A 24,281-nucleotide genomic window follows, 5' to 3' on the forward strand; every position below is an offset into this window, starting at 1 on the left:
ACAAACAGTAAAAATAGTAATTGCTGTAGCAGAAAAACTATAGTCCATATTCGTGTCATCTTCTTCTTTTGCCTATCGTTTATGCCGTCTAGTACAGAGTCCGCATTTTTTTAGAGTTTGGTAAATTTTATTTTATTATTTATTCATACATTTATTACCGTGGCACGATCAGAGACATAAGGCCCTCTCCCACATCCAGCCAGGTGTTCCTTATATTTATCACCACATTCGTTAGGAAATACGTTTTACAATACATCCTACGTCAAGTCTGGTATGTAATACAAACATTTTACAAAAATTGTGTGTGTGTTTGTGTGTGTGTGTTGCACATCTCCTTCTAAATCACTGGACTGATTCCAACCAAATGTGTCACACATAAACTATGTTATCAACAGTATCCGGACACCCCCAGAAACATAAGTTTTTCATATTAGGTGCATTGTGCTGCCACCTACTGCCAAGTACTCCATAACAGCGACCTCAATAGTCATTAGACATCATGCGACAGCAGAATGGGGCGCTCCGTGGAACTCACGGACTTCGAACGTGGTCAGGTGATTGGGTGTCACTTGTCACACGTCTGTACGCTAGATTTTAACACTCCTAAACATCCCTAGGTCCGCTGTTACCGATGTCATAGTGAAGTGGAAACGTGAAGGGACACGTACAGCACAAAAGCGTACAGGCCGACCTTGTCTGTTGACAGACAGAGACCGCCGACAATTGAAGAGGGGCGTAATGTATAATAGGCAAATATCTATCCAGACTATCACACAGGAATTCCAAACTACATCAGGGTTCACTGCAAATACTATGGCAGTTAGGTGGGAGGTGAGGAAACTTGGATTTCGTGGTCGAGCGGCTGCTCATAAGCCACGCATCACGCCAGTAAATGCCAAACGACGCCTCGCTTGGTGTAAGGAGCGTAAACATAGGACGATTGAACAGTGGGAAAACGTTGTGTGGAGTGACAAATCACGGTACACAATGTGGCGATCGAATGGCAGGGTGTGGGTATAGCGAATGCCCGGTGAAAGTCATCTGCCAGCGTGTGTAGTGCCAACAGCAAAACTTGGAGGCGGTGGTGTTATGGAGTGGTCGTGTTTTCCATGGAGGAGGCTTGCACACTTTGATGTTTTTCATGGCACTATCACAGCACAGGCCTACATTGATGTTTAAGCACTGTCTTGCTTCCCACTGCTGGAGACCAATTCGGGGATGGCGATGCATCTTTCAACACAATCGAGCATTTGTTCGTAATCCACGGCCTGTGGTGGAGTGGTTACATGATAATAACATCCCTGTAATGGACTGGCCTGCACAGAGTCCTGAGCTGAATCCTATAGAACACTTTCGGGATGTTTTGGAACGCCGACTTCGTGCCAGGCCTCACCGGTCGACATCGATACTTCTCCTCAGTGCGGCACTCCGTGAAGAATGGGCTGCCATTTCCCAAGAAACCTTCCAGCACCTGACTGAACGTATGCCTGAGAGAGTGGGAGCTGTCATCAAGGCCATACTGAATTCCAGCATTACCGATGGAGGGCGCCACAAACTTCTACGTCATTTTCAACCAGATGTCCGAATACGTTTGATCACATAGTGTACATCTTACTGTCAGGCAACAATCGCTGCGGGCGTAAGAACCACCTACGCATCATAGTGCAGATGATATGATGTCATAAACAACGAGACGCATGAAAAACTGCCGCATATGCATGACGTTTAACCGCATTACTTCTGTTAATAGCTGCATTGACAATAAATTTCGCAGTTAATATCCACGTATGCCGCTCAATGCACCTACAAAAGTATATCATGGTAAATGGAAATGAGCGTATGGCTTTGTTAACTGGGAGGCCCCGTCCGGAGAAGTTCGGCCACCGAGTGCAAGTCTTATTTCAATCGACGCCACATTGGGCGACTTGCGTGCCGGTGATGAGGATGAAATGATGATGAGTACAACACAACACCCAGTCCACGAGCGAAGAAAATCCCCAACCCGGCCGGCAATAGAACCCGGGCCCGCTGCATGGAGGCAGACACGTAACCACCCAACTAAGCAGGCGGACTATGTCATGGTACCACACACGGTTCAGGAGATATGACGTTATAAACACTGAGATGCGTCAAAAGCAGCCGCATCATGCATGACATTTAAATTTATAAATTTTTTGCTGCGACATCTATTCGCACCATATTTCCATTAGAGTATCCACATATGCCGCTGAATCTACCTACACAAATACATCATTATACGACACATAGTTCAAGCGATATGATGTTATAAACACTGAGATACGGGAAAAAATGCCGCATTATGCATGTTTTAATGCGTTTATTCTATACCACTGACACACTCCTACAGTCGAGTTCATTTAAGAAAATCCCTGACACATCGCAGCGCTTTTGACAGCTTTCAACGGTGAAGCGCAAACGGCTGTAGACGGAAAAGATAGCCGTCTGTAGAGCTACGGAGAGGTGTTGCCATAGGGACGTCTGCAAAATCGCGTTATAACTACACGAAGCAGCTGCGCCCAGCGCACAGAAACTGCCCGCGATCATGTTTCTTAATTTGGATAATGCACTTATACACTTGTACATTACGCATATCTCTTTGTACGACTGTTTCATAATTTCAAAGGTGTTTTGACGAACACGTGGGAATGAATTTTTTTCGATACTTCACTACGAATACAGTTCTTTTTTTGCCTTCGTTTCTAATAGAAAACTGACTAAATGAATACCCGGGCAATACTGGATTTGCCAGCCAGTACCTTATAATAATGAAAAACAGTAAAAATAGTAATTAGTATAGCAGAAAAACTACAGTCCATATTCGTGTCATCATCTTCTTCTTTTGTCTGTCGTTTATGTCGTCTAGTACAGAGTCCGCTTTTTTTATAATTTGGTAAATTTTATTATTTAACTTTGTACCCGGATATCCTTTTTGACGCCACAGTCCTCAAGTTAACTTAATGGAGAGAAGTCACGTGCACCATCTGTTTGGGAATGGTGTAAACCTTGTTCTGTGGATTATCGTATATCAACTGTTCGCTTATCATATACGATGAGACAGAAATCTGGGCCCAGCCTGCTATTTGCACAGATGGTCGTTAATCCCGCACGGATTCGATACTGGACTAGTCTGACCCCTGTTTGGAAAACCAGCGCGCTGCGCTATGCGAGCAGTTCTTGTGAGGAGTGGAATAACGAAGTTAATTTACTGTAAGATAAATTTTAAGTGTTTAACGTATTAGCAGAGTGAGTAAAAGGGAGAGGGAGATATACAGGAAAGTGGGGAAAGCGATAAAACACAGGTAATGGAGAGAGGGCAAAAAATGTGATGTGAATGACCGGAGAAAAAGAAAAACAAAGAAAATAAGAGAAGGGGTCGTGACGAGATGAAGACGTGAGTCGCTGCTTCACTGTGCGACAGAGAGAAATGATCATACAAGTTAATTTTATTATCGCATTATAATCACAACACATCCCACGTATATCTGATAATATCCTTGTATATCCAACCATAAAACAAAAAAATATTCTCAAACCCTTTAGTCATTGCTGTTATCAGCCTGCAACGCGAGCTACCCTGCACGATAGGTACAATGGAATACCCTATCATCACTTATTCCTTTTATTCTTTTAATTTCCGGACCGAGACTCGAACTCGGGACCTTTGCCTTTCGTGGGCAACTGCCCTGCCAACTGAGACTCGAACTCGGGACCGAGTTCGAGTCTCGGCCAGGCGCACAGTTTTAATCTGCCAGGAAGTTTCATATAAGCGCACACTCAGCTGCAGAGTGAAAATCTCACTCTGGAAACATCCCCCCAGGCTGTGGCTAAGCCATGTCTCTGCAATATCCTTTCTTCCAGGAGTGCTAGTTCTGCAACGTTCGCAGAAGAGCTTCTGTGAAGTTTGGAAGGTCGGAGACGACATACTGGCAGAATTGAGGCTGTGAGGACGGGTCGTGAGTCGTGCTTGGGTAGCTCAGTTGGTAGAGCACTTTCCCGCGAAAGACAAAGGTCCCGAGTTCGAGTTTTGGTCAGGCACACAGTTTTAATCCGTCAGGAATTTTCATAATGACCACTGCCCACTGTACCAATGAATATCACCTAGGCGAGTTGCGCGCACCGGACGCCATGGGATTGATGGGCTGGAGTGCCATTCTTTTTATTGTAGCAGGACCTCTTTGGTTATCATCCGCGGCACACTTAAAGCATAATGGTAGGTCGTTTTGATGCCCATCATGGCAAGCCATCCCGGGCTTACATTTCAGTTACCGCACACATCGAGAGTCTCTTGCTTATTTTCGTGTTTCCCACACCCTACCTCGGCCGCTCAGATCGGCGGATATCTCACCAGCTGAGAACGTTAGGAGCATTGTGGGAAGCGCCCTCCAGCCAGCTCGGGATTATGATGAACTAACGCTCAAGTTGGACAGAACATGGCACGATATCCCTCAGGAGGACATCCAACCTCTCTGTCACTCATTGTCAAGCCGATTAATTGCTTTCATAGGGGCCAGAGATTGACCAGTGCTTTATAACTTTTCCCAGTTTGTGAATCTCTTTCTGTTGAATAAATCATACAATTGACTGGCGACTCCATAGAGTGCTGTGTGCACAACGACCATATACGTGAAATTCGGAGAAAAGGTTAATAAACCATCAGAATTACGGACAACGCTGACCTTTTCTTCTAAAATCATACAATGTTTCTGAAATTTGTTTTTCTCTACATGTATATCGCATCTCTGCCGGTTTCCGTCCAGTTCGAATATTTCCTTTGTGGTACCTTGTCTTCTTTCTGTTACACTAGATTTAGTTGAATTTTCAGGCTTTAGTTTTGTGTGATGTATCGTGTAACCAAAATTTAGCGAATTGCTTTTAGTACTCAGGTGCATGACTTGGTAATTTTCATTATTTAGAGTCGGTTGCCACTTTTCCACACCATACACATATCTCGTCTAAATCATTTTGCAATTGTTTTTGATCATCCGATGACTTTCCGAGCCGGTAAATGACAGCAAAATCTGTAAACAATCTAATGGGGCTGCTTAGACTGTGTCCTAAATCGTTTATATAGATCACAAACAGCAAACGGCCTACATCGCTAACAGAATGTTACCTTGATGCACATTAAACGATTCCGTTTGGTATGAGGATTAGAAAATTGGATTTCGTCTAGACAAGATATTTACAATGTTTTAATTAATAAATAGTTATTAAAATCGTGTTTTAGGCAAAACTCGTTCTCAGAAGTGAGGTATTTTGACCTCCTCCTTCAATAGCAATACATCACTTGCTCGACAAAGCTTTTCTAAACAAGTGTCAAATTAAGATGAGCAAAGCTTTCATACCACGTTTTGCAGGATTATTTGATGGAAGCCATCCCCCAAAAAACTTGTTATGTCACAGTGAATAAGAGATGTTTCTCACTTACAATACATGCTACTAAATCAGGGGATAATTTCTAACAGACAAAGCAAATATGAAAATTTGAAACACGCGAAGAAAGCTGATAAAGTGAACATAAATAAAAAGGTTGGTTTGTAAACGGATGGATTACTTGAGCAATTTTGTGTAGCTGGCGAAACTGTCTGTTGTGTTATATCAGAACCAATTTTTATTACGTACAACTTAGGTTATAACGAGCAAAGCAGTTTTCATTTGAAGTAGTGGATTTGGAGTAGATTGATAGGTCGCAATCGATGTCGGCCTAATGAAAAGCGCGGAGAGTTGAATAGAATTATATCACACCGTGTTGGATTATGTCGCAGTAGAAACAGAACCACTGACTGCATACATTTACTTTTAACATCGTGTGGAAATATGCTTCGAAATTTTTGTTGGGCATAGAGATATGGACGTGGCGACAGGGTTTTCTGCACAGTTCGGGTGCTGATTCAGTGTTACACTAGCAGTACCATCATGAAGAATACGGAGCAAGTGATGGCAGAATTCATGTCTGCTTATTAACTTCTGGTGACTTACTAAAATTACTCCGGACTTGATTTATTTATTTAATCCGATTTAGCATCTTTCTTAACACAGGAGACGGATTGTGATTGCCGTTATTTGCAGGGACGCAGTACTCACGAGACTAACTTGACACACAACACACAAGGGGAACAACAGGGACTTCTGTAGCATTCTAGAAAACCTTTACGGGACGACCTTTCATTCCCACAGAAAATATGCTGCTGCCGGTTTCTCAACGTACTGTATGAAAGTTTTAGCCGTCGAATTTTAAAGCTGACGTTGTCAGACAAGTCTAGCAATGTTAAGACTGAGGTCCTTCGCTTATCTATGACATATTTAAGGCACTCAGTTGCCTTAATTAGTACTATGATGTTTACGAAGACTGGGCTTACATTTGGCATAGAAGTTAAATGTGCCGAAGTATTCAGTCAATTGACTGCGGTAAATATATGTTAAATAGATTTGGACACAGAGGGTAAAGCCGGCCGCGGTGGCCGAGCAGTTCTAGGCGCTTCAGTCCGGAACCGCGCGACTGCTACGGTCCCAGGTTCGAATCCTGCCTCGGGCATGGATGTGTGTGATGTCCTTAGGTTAGTTAGGTTTAAGTGGTTGTAAGTTCTAGTGGACTTATGACCTCAGATGTTAAGTTCCATAGTGCTCAGATCCATTTGAACCACAGATGGTAAAATGCTGATTGGATAATAATTGTTGGTTTTCTTCTTAGGGACTAGATCCGTCCACGAGGGAAACATTAAATTATTCTGTTATTATGAATATCATTCCCTGTTTGACGCTGTCTGTGTTGAACGTAAAGTTGGCTCTATGCCTTCACGCTTGCAAGAAGTACTGCCTCTCCAGGCACGTACGCAATGTTACAGCCAGATCTTTAACTCAAAAAAACTGAAAAGGAGTTTCCGTATTATTTAGAAGTGAGGGATTCGTGCAGATTTGCACATTACCGAGAAAGAATCAATCTTTACGCAGTTCACTTCGTGACAAAATGAAGAACCACTGACTGTTTCTCATCCCAGAAAACGGGTGCCTTCACGACAACCCTTCCGTAATTTCAATTTACGTGAACTGCGACATTTGTTAATTGCTCCCGTGCGTGTGATTAGTTTCTCAGAAAATGTTGCGTCTTTGACATCAGGGCTATTCTCTCTCTCTCTCTCTCTCTCTCTCTCTCTCTCTCTCTCTCTCTCACACACACACACACACACACACACACACACACACACACACACACACACGCACACATTTATTTTATATGTATAGACTATTAAATACATTTTACTTAAAAACTTCTCGAATATTTCATTTGTGCCATGTAGTGTTTTGTTAAATCTCTGACACAAGGTTCTCTTTGTAGTACATATTGTACCCTTGGGGATACACCACTGAGCTGCCCGAGGACTGGGAAACACTGGTAAGTAATGCTCATTTTCGAAACCTCAAGTGATAACAGAACACAGGAGTTTCTGTACCGTTATCTGTGACACTGTACTCTTGCAGCACGCACTGGCAAAAGAGGCCAACGCCGCACAGATCGCAGCAGGAGGCCAGAACTTTACTATCGGCAGTTCCAGAAACGTCATGTGTAAGTATCACTTTCACTCAACATTGTTGAGACTGGTTTCATGCAGCTCTCCATGCTACTCTATCCTGTGCAAGCTTCTTCATCTCCCAGTACCTATTGCAATCTACATCCTTCTGAATCTGCTTAGTGTATTCATCTCTTGGTCTCCCTCTACGATTTTTACCCTCCACGCTGCCCTCCAATACTAAAATGGTGATCCCTTGATGCCTCAGAACATGTCCTACCAACCGCTCCCGTCTTCTGATCAAGTTGTGCCACAAACTTCTCTTCTCCCCAATCCTATTCAATACTTCCTCATTAGTTATGTGATCTACCCATCTAATCTTCAGCATTCTTCTGTAGCACCACATTTCGAATGCTTCTATTCTCTTCTTGTCCAAACTATTTATCGTCCATGTTTCACTTCCATATATGGCTACACTCCATACAAATACTTTCAGAAATGACTTCCTGACACTTAAATCTATACTCGATGTTAACAAATTTCTCTTCTTCAGAAACGCTTTCCTTGCCATTGCCAGTCTACATTTTATATCCTCTCTACTTCGACCATCATCAGTTATTTTGCTCCCCAAATAGCAAAACTGCTTAACTACTTTAAGTGTCTCATTTCCTAATCTAATTCCCTCAGCATCACCCGACTTAATTCGACTACATTCCATTATCCTCGTTTTGCTTTTGTTGATGTTCATCTTACATCGTCCTTTCAAGACACTGTCCATTCCATTCAACTGCTCTTCCAAGTCCTTTGCTGTCTCTGACAGAAGTACAATGTCATCGGCGAACCTCAAAGTTTTTATTTCTTCTCCATGGATTTTAATACCTACTCCGAATTTTTCTTTTGTTTCCTTTACTGCTTGCTCAATATACAGATTGAATAACATCTGGGAGAGGCTACAACCCTGTCTTACTCCCTTCCCAACCACAGCTTTCCTTTCATGTCCCTCGACTCTTATAACTGCCATCTGGTTTCTGTACAAATTGTAAATAGTCTTTCGCTCCCTGTATTTTACCCCTGCCACCTTTAGAATTTGAAAGAGAGTATTCCAGTCAACATTGTCAAAAGCTTTCTCTACGTCTACAAATGCTAGAAACGTAGGTTTGCCTTTCCTTAATCTTTCTTCTAAGGTAAGTCGTAAGGTCAGTATTGCCTCACGTTTACCAGTATTTCTACGGAATCCAAACTGATCTTCCCCGAGGTTGGCTTCTACTAGTTTTTCCATTCGTCTGTAAAGAATTCGTGTTAGTATTTTGCAGCTGTGACTTATTAAACTGATAGTTCGGTAATTTTCACATCTGTCAACACCTGCTTTCTTTGGAATTGGAATTATTATGTTCTTCTTGAAGTCTGAGGGTATTTCGCCTGTTTCATACATTTTGCTCACCAGATGGTAGATTTTTGTCAGGACTGGCTCTCCCAAGACCGTCAGTAGTTCCAATGGAATGTTGTCTACTCCGGGGGCCTTGTTTCGACTCAGGGCTTTCAGTGCTCTGTCAAACTCTTCACGCGGTATCGTATCTCCCATTTCATCTTCATCTACATCCTCTTCCATTTCCATAATATTGTCCTCAAGCACATCGCCCTTGTATAGACCCTCTATATACTCCTTCCACCTGTCTGCTTTCCCTTCTTTGCTTAGAACTGGGTTTCCATCTGAGCTCTTGATATTCATACAAGTCGTTCTCTTATCTCCAAAGGTCTCTTTAATTTTCCTGTAGGCAGTATCTATCTTACCCCTAGTGAGATAAGCCTCTACATCCTTATATTTGTCCTCTAGCCATCCCTGCTTAGCCATTTTGCACTTCCTGTCGATCTCATTTTTGAGACGTTTGTATTCCTTTTTGCCTGCTTCATTTACTGCATTTTTATATTTTCTCCTTTCATCAATTAAATTCAATATTTCTTCTGTTACCCAAGAATTTCTACTAGCCCTCGTCTTTTTACCTACTTGATCCTCTGCTACCTTCACTACTTCATCCCTCAAAGCTACCCATTCTTCTTCTACTGTATTTCTTCCCCCCATTCCTGTCAATTGCTCCCTTATGCTCTCCATGAAACTCTGTACAACCTCTGGTTCTTTCAGTTTATCCAGGTCCCATCTCCTTAAATTCCCACCTTTTTGCAGTTTCTTCAGTTTTAATCTACAGGTCATAACCAATAGATTGTGGTCAGAGTCCACATCTGCCCCTGGAAATGTCTTACAATTTAAAACCTGGTTCCTAAATCTCTGTCTTACCATTATATAATCTATCTGATACCTTTTAGTATCTCCAGGGTTCTTCCATGTACACAACCTTCTTTCATGATTCTTAAACCAAGTGTTAGCTATGATTATGTTGTGCTCTGTGCAAAATTCTACCAGGCGGCTTCCTCTTTCATTTCTTAGCCCCAATCCATATTCACCGACTATGTTTCCTTCTCTCCCTTTTCCTACACTCGAATTCCAGTCACCCATGACTATTAAATTTTCGTCTCCCTTCACTATCTGAATAATTTCTTTTATTTCATCATACATTTCTTCAATTTCTTCGTCGTCTGCAGAGCTAGTTGGCATATAAACTTGTACTACTGTAGTAGGTGTGGGCTTCGTATCTATCTTGGCCACAATAATGCGTTCACTATGCTGTTTGTAGTAGTTTACCCGCATTCCTATTTTCCTATTCATTATTAAACCTACTCCTCCATTACCCCTAGTTGATTTTGTGTTTATAACCCTGTAGTCACCTGACCAGAAGTCTTGTTCCTCCTGCCACCGAACTTCACTAATTCCCACTATATCTAACTTCAACCTATCCATTTCCCTTTTTAAATTTTCTAACCTACCTGCCCGATTAAGGGATCTGACATTCCACGCTCCGATCCGTAGAACGCCAGTTTTCTTTCTCCTGATAACGACATCCTCCTGAGTAGTCCCCGCCCGGAGATCCGAATGGGGGACTATTTTACCTCCGGAATATTTTACCCAAGAGGACGCCATCATCATTTAATCATACAGTAAAGCTGCATGCCCTCGGGAAAAATTGCGGCTGTAGTTTCCCCTTGCTTTCAGCCGTTCGCAGTACCAGCACAGCAAGGCCGTTTTGGTTATTGTTACAAGGCCAGATCAGCCAATCATCCAGACTGTTGCCCTTGCAACTACTGAAAAGGCTGCTGCCCCTCTTCAGGAACCACACGTTTGTCTGGCCTCTCAACAGATACCCCTCCGTTGTGGTTGCACCTACGGTACGGCTATCTGTATCGCTGAGGCACGCAAGCCTCCCCACCAACGGCAAGGTCCATGGTTCATGGAGGGAAGCACTCAACATTAACATCGACAATTTTTTAATAACAGCATTGCTCTATGGAAATATACTGAAAAATGCGCAGTGGACAACCCAGGCTGTGAGTGCGTAGAGAAGCTATTGGTTGACCAGATTCCAACCATGTGAACGAGTGACTGTATTCGTTATCTGAAGTTATCTGTTTAAGTGAAGTAGTTAACCATGAGGAAACTTGGCATGAATAACGTCAACTGGCCGCAGTAATGTCAAGACAAACAACAAATTAGTTGCTTTGGAAGAACAATGGGACTGCAGAAGGCCGGCTGGAATTGCAGCTCATGTGGATCGTAATTAATGTGTGATCGACCTATCGACCTGTTACAGAGACAATAGAAATCATAGGGAACTCCCCCCCCCCCCCCCTCCGCACCCACCCACCAACACACACACACACACACACACACACACACACACACACACACACACGAAATCCATTTTGACAACAACTGCAGGATACGCAGTAAGCGTTTTGTCTCATAGATTGCAGCTGGTATGTAACGAAGTGTGATTATACGTTTGATAGATGTTTATAAGATTATACTGACACCATCCCAGCTATTCCGGAAATCTGGCCAATATGACTGCTAGTTCGGAAGAAGGACTCAGACTTCTGGGTGAAGACGGAAGACGTTCAAAAGCCTGTGTCATCTAAAGGAGAAATTAATTCTCGACTGATCTTGTTTTCGTGAGTGAAGAGAGAACTCCAGAAACTGTTGAATAGAATGAAAATTCTAATCATTAAAGAATATGGATTGACAATAAACTAGAAAAAGACCATAGTACTGAGGAGTAGCTGAAATGAGATTACCGTCAAACTTGACGTCAAAATTGGAAATCACGAAGTAGACGAAAGAAGTCTGCTACTGTGGCCACAAAATGACGCATACAGGCGATGCTGGTGTGAGATGGGGTGGTTGTGGTTATAATGTTCATACCTCTGAGATGCAAAATTAACCTCCTCTTGATCGGGAAACGGAGTGAAGCTACCTATGCAGTCATGCGAATTTACTTTTAGAAGTAATGAAACAATCGCGCAACGGATAACGTCTTATTAAGTCTGACTAGGCCCACCTTTAAAAATTAAGTCACTCGTGAAATACTCGACAGCACATTTCAGTTATGGAAGGCATCTTGCTATTAAATGGAAATGCACCTTTACAGGAGGCGATAGCCGCGCGGGATTAGCCGAGCGGTCAAAGGCGCGGCAGTCATGAACTGTGCGGCTGGTCCCGGCGGAGGGTGTTTGTCCTTAGGATAATTTAGGTAAGTAGTGTGTAAGCTTAGGGACTGATGACCTTAGCAGTTAAGTCCCATAAGATTTCACACACGTATGAACGTGCGTAGGAGGTGATATTTATTTCCGTTAACGAGCATTCAAGTGGGAGAACCTTCAACAAGATAGCAACGAATGCAAAGCTAGAGAACAGGAGTTTTTAATTCCGATCTTGATACCAAATTTAGGATCACGTAATGAATATTGCCAATGGTTAAGCGAAGAACGTATCAGAAAGTGCTACTGAAAAGTGAACTCAGGACAACATATACTGTTCAGAGATGCAAAGTGCATCCTGCTAATCAAACAATTAAGTGCGATCATCAATTACCGAAACGACTAACTCCGCAAAGTTAGCAAATACCGTGCCCCGTGAACTATTAGGCGGAAAAGCACTCCTGGCCGAATCCCAGCAAATAAACTTCCAGTAATCGTCTCCGTGCGCACCTGCTGTGAGCGGCAGTTAACAGCGCACTGAACCCATCTGCAGGGGTGCGGCCCTCGAGGATGCCAGCGAGATCGTCGTTCGTGGATGTGGGAGGCAGAGAGGGTCTGAAAATAAATTCTAATTTCTCTCTCAAATTCCGGAAAAGCTCCAAGTCGTCCACCACTACTACAGTGATTCCGAGACTCGTCCAATCTCTAGACAAGTTCTGCCGATTGCGACCACGCTCCTATGAAATTACAAGATTTCGCCAGAGTGCCAGCAAGGGTGAGACCTTTCCTTTATTTTGTGGGCAGGGCACAGACAGAGGTTAAACGTCTTTCTAGCAACTTCCTGGCAAATTAAAACTGTGTGCCGGACCGAGACTCGAACTCGGGACCTTTGCCTTTCGCGGACAAGTGCTCTACCATCTGAGCTACCCAAACACGACTAACGCTCCCTGCTCACAGCTGTACTTCCGCCAGTACCTCGTCTCTTACTTCACAGAAGCTCTCCTGCGAACCTTGCACAACTAGCACTCTCGAAAGAAAGGATATTATGGAGACATGGCTTAGCCACAGCCTAGGGGATGTTTCCAGAATGAGATTTTCACTCTGCAACGGAGTGCGCAGGAGAGTTTCTGTGAAGTTTGGAAAGTAGGAGACGAGGTACTGGCGGAAGCAAACCTGTGAGGACGGGGCATGAGTCGTGCTTGGGTAGCTCAGATGGTAGAGCACTTGCCCGCGAAAGGCAAAGGTCCCGAGTTCGAGTCTCGATCCGGCACACAGTTTTAATCTGCCAGGAAGTTTCATATCAGCGCACAGTCCGCTGCAGAGTGAAAATCTCATTCTTGTCTTTCTAGAAGGTTCCAGAGGAGCCGTTGAGACGCTGAGTCTTCCCACGGGAAACTTCCAACAACCACTTTCTTTATGTAATGAAGACATTCCTCCACGTCGACAACGAGCGCTTCCCAGCCGCCCAGCGCGTTAACTCCCATCGCATTAACATGGCCAGCTCCGAGTAGAGAGAAGACAGAGGGTCGAGGCTGCATTGGCCCTTTAGAACATTAAAGCTACACGTTTATGGGTGTGGAACTACATATGCATTTTGCAAGCGGTAATACGAATTATGAAAGGAACATTTCATTTACCGATTCACTATGTGCATAGGCCTGGGGAATGCTATTAGAGCGTAAAAATATGAATAAAATACGCAAGCTGACTGGAATGGAACCACTTTCCCAGTTCTGTCCTTCCCTTTGCTATGTGCAGATCTTAGTATTGCAACGTCCCCTTAGAAAAATTAATGAATTACTGTGCTGATAAACCTCTTACATTATTTGATTTTCAAACACCTGAGCAGAACTGAACGTACTCAGACATTTCGCTCTTTACCTATTCTGATCAACACTAAACTGACACAATAACCGATCGAACAACTGCGCCAGACACTTGTTGTCTTATACAGGAGTTACCGACCGCAGCGCCGTATTCTGCCTGTTTACATTTCTCTGTATTTGAATACACATGCATGTACGAGTTTCTTTGGTGCTTCAGTGTAGCAACGCAATCTGACTTTCTCTCTACAAAAGAATGGCCCTGACTAACAATAACCTATACGTTTAATGAATCACTTACCTCACAAAAATCTTCGTTACTCGAACTACTGCTATGCAGCGAGCGTCAATACTACCTGCTAAATAAAAGATTCTATCTACTGAAGGCAATAACTACTGATAGGCGTACTTAGCAGATGAAAGATTTTGATAGAGAACAAACAATGTATTTACCTTAATAGTGTTCAAAAGTCATAATATATATATCAGTTCATGACATCCAGTCTTACAAATTTACCGTCTCTGATGGACACACGTCCAGATCATCCGCTCTCAAAATTCTGCCATCTCTCTCCCCACATCCACCACTGCTGGCGGCTCACCTCCCAACTGCGCAACGCTACGCGCTGTTCACATCCAACTGCCCAACACTACAATAGCATATACTCCAACAATGGAAACCAACCACAGCCTTCACACAGCACAGTCAGTGATTTTAATATAGAGCGCTACATGGCGTTACCAACATAAAAACCTAAACAGCCTACTTACAGTATCTACTTTCGGTTTTATGCAAATTATGTACAGATCTTAAATTACGCATTATTAATTTTAACTGTTATTCAAATAACTTTTATATTGTGTGCAGATCTTAATTATCCATTTTTGATGTAATATAATTATTGATATTAATTTTAGTTGTTAATTCATTAATCTTCCATTTCCAAAGATGTTAATGTTTTGTCAATTGTTTGTTCTTTGGAGCAGATGGGTTTTGGAGGGAAATTTTAACGGCAGTTGAATGCACGTGGCTGGTGTTGATGGAACTATTGGGCAGTGGAAATGTTTTGTATTTTTCGTGAATAAACGACGATGACTCAAAAATTCTGCAGATTATTATTGCAACACACACATATAGGAAGACCAGCTGCAGTAAGACATAGGATTCTCTTTCCTAACGGAACAACCTACGTCCCAAGGATTTTACATTTAGTATTGCTTTTGCCAGTAACGGAGAACTGACTCTGCAAATACAAGTCTTTTAGTTTTTCCGGATATTTATCTGGTGATGGAGGAAACAAAGAAATGTGTGCCTAATTCTGTAAGTGCAGACACTACTATTCGGTGTAATCCTTAACGTGTCAAGACCTTCTCATCAAATCGATAGTAATTGGAATGCTTCCCAATGTAGCGAGTACATTTCATGACGCTACACGAATAATTAAGCCGCTTTACATAGGGAGGTACAAAAAACAGGCTAGCAGAGAGCACAGATGGGAATCATGAGTAAAATGCGTCTGCTACACTGAAGCACCAAAGAAACTCGTACATGCATGTGTATTCAAATACAGAGAAATGTAAACAGGCAGAATACGGCGCTGCGGTCGGTAACTCCTGTATAAGACAACAAGTGTCTGGCGCAGTTGTTCGATCGGTTATGTTATGTTAACGGGGACCTAGAAACGACGGAGAGGCTCCGTCCCCGCCGCAGCCGCAGTGGTCCGCAACCCCACGACGACTATCGCAGTCCACATCAGCCCTCCGCCGCCCCACACCGAACCCAGGGTTATTGTGCGGTTCGGCCCCCGGTGGACCCCCCCCTCCCCCCCCCCCCCCCCCCCACACACAGGTAATGTCTCATACCAGATGAGTGTAACCCCTATGATTGCGTGGTAGAGTAATCGTAGTGTACGCGTACGTGGAGAACTTGTTTGCGCAGCAATCGCCGACATAGTGTAACTGAGGCGGAATAAGGGGAACCAGTCCGCATTTGCCAAGGCAGATGGAAAACCGCCTAAAACCATCCACAGGCTGGCCGGGTCACCGGACCTCACCATAAATCCGCCGGGTGGATTCGCGCCGGGGATCGGCGCTCCTTCCCGCCCGGAAAGCCGTGAGTTAGACCGCACGGCCAACAGTGCGGGCAAGAATGGTTACTTCTGCTACACTGGCAGATGATCAAGGTTTAAGTGAGTTTGAACGTGGTGTTATAGTCGGCGCACGAGCGATGGGACACAGCATCTCCGAGGTAGCGATGAAGTGGAGATTTTCCTGTAACACCGTTTCACGAGTGTACCGTGAATATAAGGAATCCGGTAAAACATCAAATCTCCGACATCTCTGCGGCCGGAAAAAGATCCTGCAAGAACGGGACCAACGACGACTGAAGACAATCTTTTAGGTGATAGAAGTGCAGCCCTTCCGCAAACTGCTGCAGATTTCAGTGCATGGTCATCAACAAGTGTCAGCGTGCAAACCATTCATCGGAACATCATCGATATGGGCTTTCATAGCCGAAGGGCCGCTCGTGTACCCTTAATGACTGCACGACACAAAATTTTGCGCCTTACCTGGGCCCGTCAACAGCGACATTGAACTGTTAATGGCTGGAAACATGTTTCCTAGTCGGACGAGCTCTCGTTTCAAATTGTATCGAGCGGATGGATGTGTACGGGTATGGAGACAACCTCATGAATCCATGGACCCTGCAAGTCAGGAGGGGACTGTTCAAGCTGATGGAGGCTCTGTAATGGTGTGGGCGTGTGCAGTTGGAATGGTATGGGACCCGTGATACATCTAGATACGACTCTGACAAGTGACATGTACGTAAGCATCCTGTCCGATCACCTTCATCCACTCATGTCCGTTGTGCATTCCGGCGGAGTTGGGCATTCCAACAGGACAGTGCGACACACCACACGTCCAGAATTGCTACAGAGTGGCTCCAGGAACACTGTTCTGAGTTTAAACACTTCCACTGGCGCCAAACTACCCAGACATGAACATTATTGAGCACATCTAGGGTGCCTTGCAACGTGCTATTCAGAAGAGATCTCCGCATCCTCGTACTCTTACGGATTTATGGACATACCTGCAGGATTCATGGTTGAGCTCCCTCCAGCACTAGTTCAGACATTGAGTCCATGCCACGTCGTGTTGCGGCACCTTTGCGCAGGTGTACCAGTTTCTTTGGCATTTCAGTGTACTATGAAACATAGTCCTTAATTAGAAGAATAAATTTCTGTGAATGACTGACAGGAGCACAGCATTGTGGGAAAACCAGACTATAAAAGAATCGAAGATTCCGGGACTTTGTGTAACAGAAAGGTAAAATCTGTGGCGTGAGCGTGCTATTGGCCTGACAGAAGGTTGAGTACAGTACCCATATGGCACTAGGAGGAGGCGGATGGCGGATTCATCGCCACAGCCGCCTTTTACCCCTAGAGAAGATCCCCAGTGCTCATCTGAAAGTAAGCTGAGTGGACATGGGAGTGTCCTGGTCCTGTATGAACTGAAACAAGGAAAACTCCCTCCTCCAACCTGGAATTAATCTCGGTACTTCCCGGGCCGCACTCTTACAGAAGGATGCTAAAAATTAAGTGGACTGACAAGAAATTAGATTTTTCGCAGAATCAACCAGAAAGGGAATATAATATTTAAAACACAGTCTAGAAGAATGGGCAGACTGAGAGGACATCATAAAGTAACTCATAAGTTGGTATGAGAAACTGTAGAGGGCAAAAACTGTAGTGGGAGAGAAAGATGGGAACGTATTCAGCAAATCAGTATGTTGGGTGTGCTTCTCCTAGGTGAAGGGGTTAGGATGAGGAAGTCCCAGATCAAAGCAGTGAAAAAATTGATGAAGAATAATTTAAAAAGGGGAATCCTAGATCTGTACATGATGTCGGCCTAAACATGACTGATCCACTTCTCGTGCCAACCACTTGGAAGGCACTCCTGAGAAGCGTGTTTACGCCAGGTGACCTCCACAAAATTCTACATACGACTATCCTCATGCGTCAGAGAAATCCTACGTTCGTCGGCAAAGAAAATCCGACGACCTTGATACAGTTTCCATTCCATGTATCTTCTTGTCCATCTTGTCCATGCAACACTCTGGGTTGTTTCATCTGTTGTTCACAATGGACCTTTAGAGACCGATCTCTTCGAGAAGAGAGAGTTCCGTACTGTCCGTGTCAGGTCAACCATCCCAGCTGCCCTCAAAACAACTGCACACGATCCTGTTGCGCTTTACTCGGGATACCTACGAGCTACAGTTTCTGTATAAAGGTCATCAGTTGGTGTTGTTGAACACGGACGCTCGCTACAAGGCAAATCTTAGATATTTCTTAATCTGACGATAGCAGTCGAATGTTCGAGTTTCGTAGCTGTTGGGTACGCCGCATCAGCTTTCAACTAAATATGCCGACAAACATTCCTGCTCTGCAGTCTATGGCTCGGAGCACTATGCGACTTAACTTCTGAGGTCATCAGTCGCCTAGAACTTAGAACTAATTAAACCTAACTAACCTAAGGACATCACACACATCCATGCCCGAGGCAGGATTCGGACCTGCGACCGTAGCGGTCGCTCGGCTCTAGACTGTGGCGCCTAGAACCGCACAGCCACTCCGGCTCTGCAGTCTGTATGCACGCACAGTCTAAGCTTGAACTTAGCCTTTAAGGCATGTTCACAGACTGAAAAGTGTGGTCAAGTTGCATTGTCCGATTCACGACAGGACACAGTGGATTGTACTGAAATCCACCAATAATCTAAGTTTACTTTCATCACATATACGGTTGTAAGTAGCGATGTCCTGTGGTAAAAAGAGTATTGACAAACATGTTTCCAGTGAAAAAAAGAGGAGCTATTCAGCTGACGATGGTGATACAAAATTTATTGTGCATTTTACATGCATTCTATCAGGGCAATAATTCACTATTTGATTGTACGCGGACCACACTCGAACTGCATGAAAAGAATAATAAGACCGAGAAATGCACTGCCCGTCAAAACCAGTGAAGCATGCAGAAGACGTGGTTGGATGTCAATGTAATTCCCCTCATGTACACATCATCAGAAGATACAAAAATAATTAGAGTTTCATTTTTCTGGAAGGAAGAAAGGTCACCAGAATGCATTAGTGTTGATCGAGATTAGTATTTTTACCACATCTCGTAGGATACATCAGGGGCGTAAACAGCGTCAGATGTTGAGTGATCACTTGAAGGATATGGAGATGCTGCGTACTCGCGTGAAACGGCATTATTAGCACCTGACAGGGTTTGAAAAGAGCCTCGTTGTTGGCCTCCATTTGGGTGGCTGATCCAATCGTGCAATGTCCACATTTGTGGGGCATTCTGTTGTGACAGTAACCAGCTATTGGACTGCATGGATACATGAGGTCAGGCGCACTCTTCGTCAACGTTAAGATCGACCACCTGCAACAGTCAATCGGAGGATCGCCATATTGTGCACCGAGCAAATCATATTCCCTCACACCTTTGCCTGCCACCCGGGAACAAGTAACAGACCCCCTGCAACATTCTCTGTATGTAGCACCGTTCGTCGAAGAATAGCGACAGCCTGCCTCGGCAGTTACCGGCCTATGAGTAGGCTGCCGTTGACACCACACCACTAAAGGCGGAGTCTGGCAAGCATGGACTGCCGACAAATGATGCTGCATTGCGTTCAGTGATGAATCGCGATTCTGCACTACCCCGGATGACAATCAACGACGAATATGGCGACGACGAGGGGAGAAGTCCCATTATTCCAATATCTTAAAGAGGCACAGTGGTGTTACTCCTGGCGTCGTGGTGTGAGCAGCCATCGGGAATGACTTCAGGTCACGGCTGGTAGTCATTTAGGGAACTCTGACAGGACAGCGGTAGGTTGCAGACTTCCTTCATCCTCATGTGTTACATTTCATATGACAGTTCATCAAATAAAATCCGTTTCAGTTGCCTGTACATTTCTTAATGTATTCCATGACCGGTTTCGAAGCTTTAAGCTTCATCTTCAGGTGCCAGCAACTGCGAACAAGAGGGGGGACTACTAACATGGGTTTGACAAACTAAAATGAAAGCTACAACTGTGTAAAGTGGTGTACTCACATAACGTAAATAAATAAGTAACTAAACTCATGCGTAGGACCAGGAACCACAGCGCCAACCTGTACAGCACGACACGGAAGTGACCAGTGCAGTCGGCCCACAAGCCAGCTGACCGCGGCGGCGGAACCGACCGATGTAGGTACCAATTGAGGTGGCCAGCCAAGCCTGCAGGTTGCGGCCCCTGTGCATTGCTCTTAATATGTTGCAAGTATCGGTTGTGGTCAGAACAGTGTTTTGAGTTGTTGTGAGTGTATTATGTCGGACATAAGCGAATTCGAACGTTAGGAAACTTGTGCTCGTATGCTGTAAAAAAAAAAAAGAGATGGGGCCCCTCCACGCCCGCACCAACGTGGTGACCAAACCAAAAGTTCTACTGTCACCTCCGTAAACATGTTAGTTATCTAGTAAGTGGATCACAGGATGCTGGGCTGTGATGTTATCCGTGCGTCTGCGTAAGACTACGCATTAACACGGTCCATCAGGTGATAGATAGTGGACGAAACGCGAGTGAGGGTAGCGATTTGAAAAGCAGAGGGAAAAAAGTGCCATGGCTCGTGCCGTGGGAAAAAAGCCTCTGCGACAGTGGGATGGGTAGTGAGAGCAGTAGTGGCTTACGAGCTGCGATAGTTCATGCAAGGTTGGATTTGTTAGCATGGGTATCATGCATCATTACCATGGCAAGCGATGGCGATGTATCCCAGTTGCTGCAGCCGCTACATTCCTGGAACAATCAAGATCGTTATACAGTAGTGGGAGATCGGCCATAGATCACCTCACTGTGTGGGGGATGTGTGGAGCTTGTCTGCATGCAGTGTACGGTACGGTTTCCCTGCGTGGTGCCAGTTATTCGGCAGTGTTTTCCAGCTGGATATCCAGTAATGGCGTCTGATTAACAGAGGCTCGCCTGTACCGTTATGTTTGCGTGTGCTTGGCCATAGATGTTAGGTCCTTACAAGTATGTCTTTTAGTCTTTTATGTTTCCATCCATGGTTGTGGTCGTAGTTCCCCAGATTCAGAATAAACGGGTTCTGCGAATGTCTGGTGTTTCTGTATAGTCTTGTGGTGAGTTTGTGGATTACCTCCGTGAGAGTCTCAAGTCGGTATTCCCGGTGACGGTCCGCTATGCGTGTGTATCGTGGAGCATTGCTTATGATTTTGAGTACTTTGTTTTGTATGAGCTGCAGACGGCGCAGGCGTGTAGGCGCAGAGTATCCCCAGACAGGAGCTGCATACGTCATCAGGGGTCGGATAAGTGTCATGTACATGGACCTCGACACCATTCTGTTCAGTGTGCTACGCCTGTTAAGCATAGGGTAGAGCTATTTTGAGCCCCGCGCTAGCTCGGTTGGTCATGTGTTGTATGTGGTCCCCCCAGAGTAATTTCCGGTCCAGCCAGACACCGAGATATTTGACTTTCTCGCGGAAACGTATTGGGCGTGCATGTAGAGTTATTGGTCTGCAGTATCGGTGTTTGCGCAGTTGCTTCGGTCTTCTAGTGAACAGAACGGCTTCGCACTTGTCGACGTTTACTCTAACACGCCATTTCTCCAACCAAGGCTCAGCCACTCTTGAGTGCAGTCTGTAGGCGTGACGTAATGTTTGATGGTTTCCAATCTTGCGCGAGGATGGCTGTGTCATCCACGTAGATTACCATCGTTGTGTTGTGTGTGGTTGGGAGATCGTTTATGTAGAGGGTAACAGTAGGGGCCCTAGGATGCTTCCCTGGGGTACTCCCGCGTGTATTCCGTGTCGTGTTGATTGTTTTCCCTGCACGTCAGTGTTGAAACTCCTGTCTGTGAGGTATGAGTGTATTAGACACACCAGCCCGTCGGGGAATCCCGCGTCGCTGAGTTTGCGAATGAGGCCGTTGTGCCATAGACGGTCGAAAGCCTTTTCGATGTCCAGGAACACCGCCCCTGTAGCTTTGTTTATGTTGAAGCCATATGTTATATGTTCAACGACCCGTAAGAGTTGTTGTGTTGTGGAGTGGTGATTCCTGAAGCCGAATTGCTCCGGTCTCAGGATGTCATTTGTTATGCAGTGCCTAGTGATGCGTTTGAGAATCACCTCCTCAACAATATTACTGAACGAGTTCAGACGGCTGATGGGTCGGTAATTTTGTGGGAGGCTGTGGTCTTTCACCGGCTTCCTGAACATCAGGACCTTGGCCGTCTTCCAAAAGGCGGGGAAGTGTTGGTGTTTTAGTATGGCATCCGTTATGTGTGTTAGGTACTCAGTTGCTTTATCCGTGAACTCCTGGAGGACACGGTTTTGAATGCCATCATGACCAGGGGCTTTCCTAGCAGCGGAATGCATTATAGCTCAGGAGACTTCGGCTGTGCTAGCATGTCGAATGTCGTCGCGCGATGGTTGGGCTAGAATGCGTGTAACCTCTTGGTCAGTAGCAAGTGTGAACACTGAATCTGATGGTACCAGGTTCGGTGTGAATGACGCTGCAAGTGTGCGGACCATTAGTTCTGCTTTCTCTTCCGCTGAGTATGCAGGTCCGTCAGACCTTTGAAGCGTTGGGGTGTATATTTTCTCTCTGGTGAAGTGTCGGGCTAGTTGCCACACGCCAGGTCGCGCGGTGTCCAGCCCTTCGAGTTTTTGGTTCCACTGTTGTGTTCTATGTGTTTGTATTTTATCGTGTATGATGCCCTGTAGCCTGTTAATGTGCCGTTTGAAGTACTGACGCCTGGTGCGCTGCCATTGTCTCCTGAGGCGATTCCTCATTGATATTAGGCCCAGGATTTCCTGGGACAGGGCCGCATTGTGTTGTTGTGAGGTGCGATCAGGTATGGTGCCTGCCATTGCGTCCTGAACGGCGTTAGGGTTTCTACTGCCCCGTCAATTTGTGCTGTTTCATTAATTTCGTGTATGGGTGGGATGTGGCTATCGAGCGTTTCCTTGAGCAATGTCCAATTCGCACGTTCGTACTCCAACATCTTGCGTTGTTCCATGTGCTGCAGTGTTTCCTCAATGTATGGTATTACAGGTTGGTGGTTTGAGGGTAGATCGTTTTCAACGGCAACGTTGGGTGTCGATGTAATGCCCTTGATGAGGGCCATGTCTATCACGTTTGGCCTGTGTCCCCTCTGATAGGGTATGTGCGTGGTTCAGTCGGCGCTAGTATAATGTAGTTTCTGCCTAGTGAATGTTCGTACAGTTTTTTGCCGTTGGGATTTCGTATACGTGAATTCCATTTTGGTTGTTTTGCGTTCAGATCTCCAGCCACTATTACTCGCGGTGAAATGTTGAGTAGTGTGCTGATATCGCGTGTTGAAATGCCTACAGGGCTGTTGTATACCAATATCAGTGTGGTGTAGGCTCCGTTGAACTTGACTCTGACGGCCGTAGTTCAGGGAGCTCTATGTTTGTGTGCTCAATGTCTTTGTGTATGACGATTGCAGTTCCACCTGCCACGGCGTCGCCCGGTCGGTCGGTACGATAGACGCAGTAGGCAGGAAAGTTTTATTGTTTGTGCGGTTTAAGTTTAGTCTCGCTCAGTAGCGCGACAAGGATTCCCTTGCGCTCCATGAACGCGGGAAATTCTGCCCTTTTGTTGTGGATCTAGTGTGCATTCCAGAACAGGATCTGTGATAGTGTGTGCGGGTTTGCGTTATGGGCCGGGTGTGGTATATTATTCATGCAAGTGTGAAAGAGTGTTGTGATGGCAGTGTGTATGAGAGCCCAGTATTGCCCGGGTTCGGCGCTCATGAGCTGGGTCATGAGTGTAGTGTGCATGGGGGCTTAACTATTATTAATGAAAATACTTTTTAAATTTTTAGTGGCTGTATGTCCGATTACGCTGTGTCTCGTAAACGGTTGGCCCTGACTAGTTTTAGTACGCAATCTGACTGCATAGAACAACAACAAAGAATGAAATGAAAATTTCCTGTTAACACAATTAATTAATTAAGTCCCCAGCAACTATAAAACCTACGAAACCAAAGCACAAGTGTAATTGTTCTGTGTGTGGGGGTGTGACTCAACGTACACATATGGCACGGTTCTTCTTCAATAAGACAAGAAATTTCAAATACCATTTATACTGACGTGATAAAAAAAATTAGAAATACTATAATTGCGCAAGAAAACCAGAATTACACTCTAATACAAGAACACACGCCAGATGCTTTGTTGACTGAACCTGTAATGACGCATTATTCAGGACACTGAAATAATGAGAGAGAAAAGAAAAAAATTTTTTTTACCTTCGTTTATA

The 24,281-nt window shown here is 44.7% G+C and overlaps 1 protein-coding gene across 1 annotated transcript in view; it reads left to right on the plus strand.

Annotated features, from left to right (window-relative positions):
- Positions 1 to 24,281, plus strand: part of LOC126482110 (carboxypeptidase B-like) — a 131,791-nt gene that overhangs the window by 94,552 nt on the left and 12,958 nt on the right. The window contains exons 7-8 of the mRNA XM_050106086.1: positions 7,358 to 7,414; positions 7,501 to 7,585. Of these exons, the coding sequence (XP_049962043.1) occupies positions 7,358 to 7,414; positions 7,501 to 7,585 (142 nt within the window). The remainder of the gene's footprint in view (positions 1 to 7,357; positions 7,415 to 7,500; positions 7,586 to 24,281) is intronic.

The sequence above is a fragment of the Schistocerca serialis genome, chromosome 5 (assembly GCF_023864345.2).
Source record: "Schistocerca serialis cubense isolate TAMUIC-IGC-003099 chromosome 5, iqSchSeri2.2, whole genome shotgun sequence".
NCBI classification, from domain to species: domain Eukaryota; kingdom Metazoa; phylum Arthropoda; class Insecta; order Orthoptera; family Acrididae; genus Schistocerca; species Schistocerca serialis.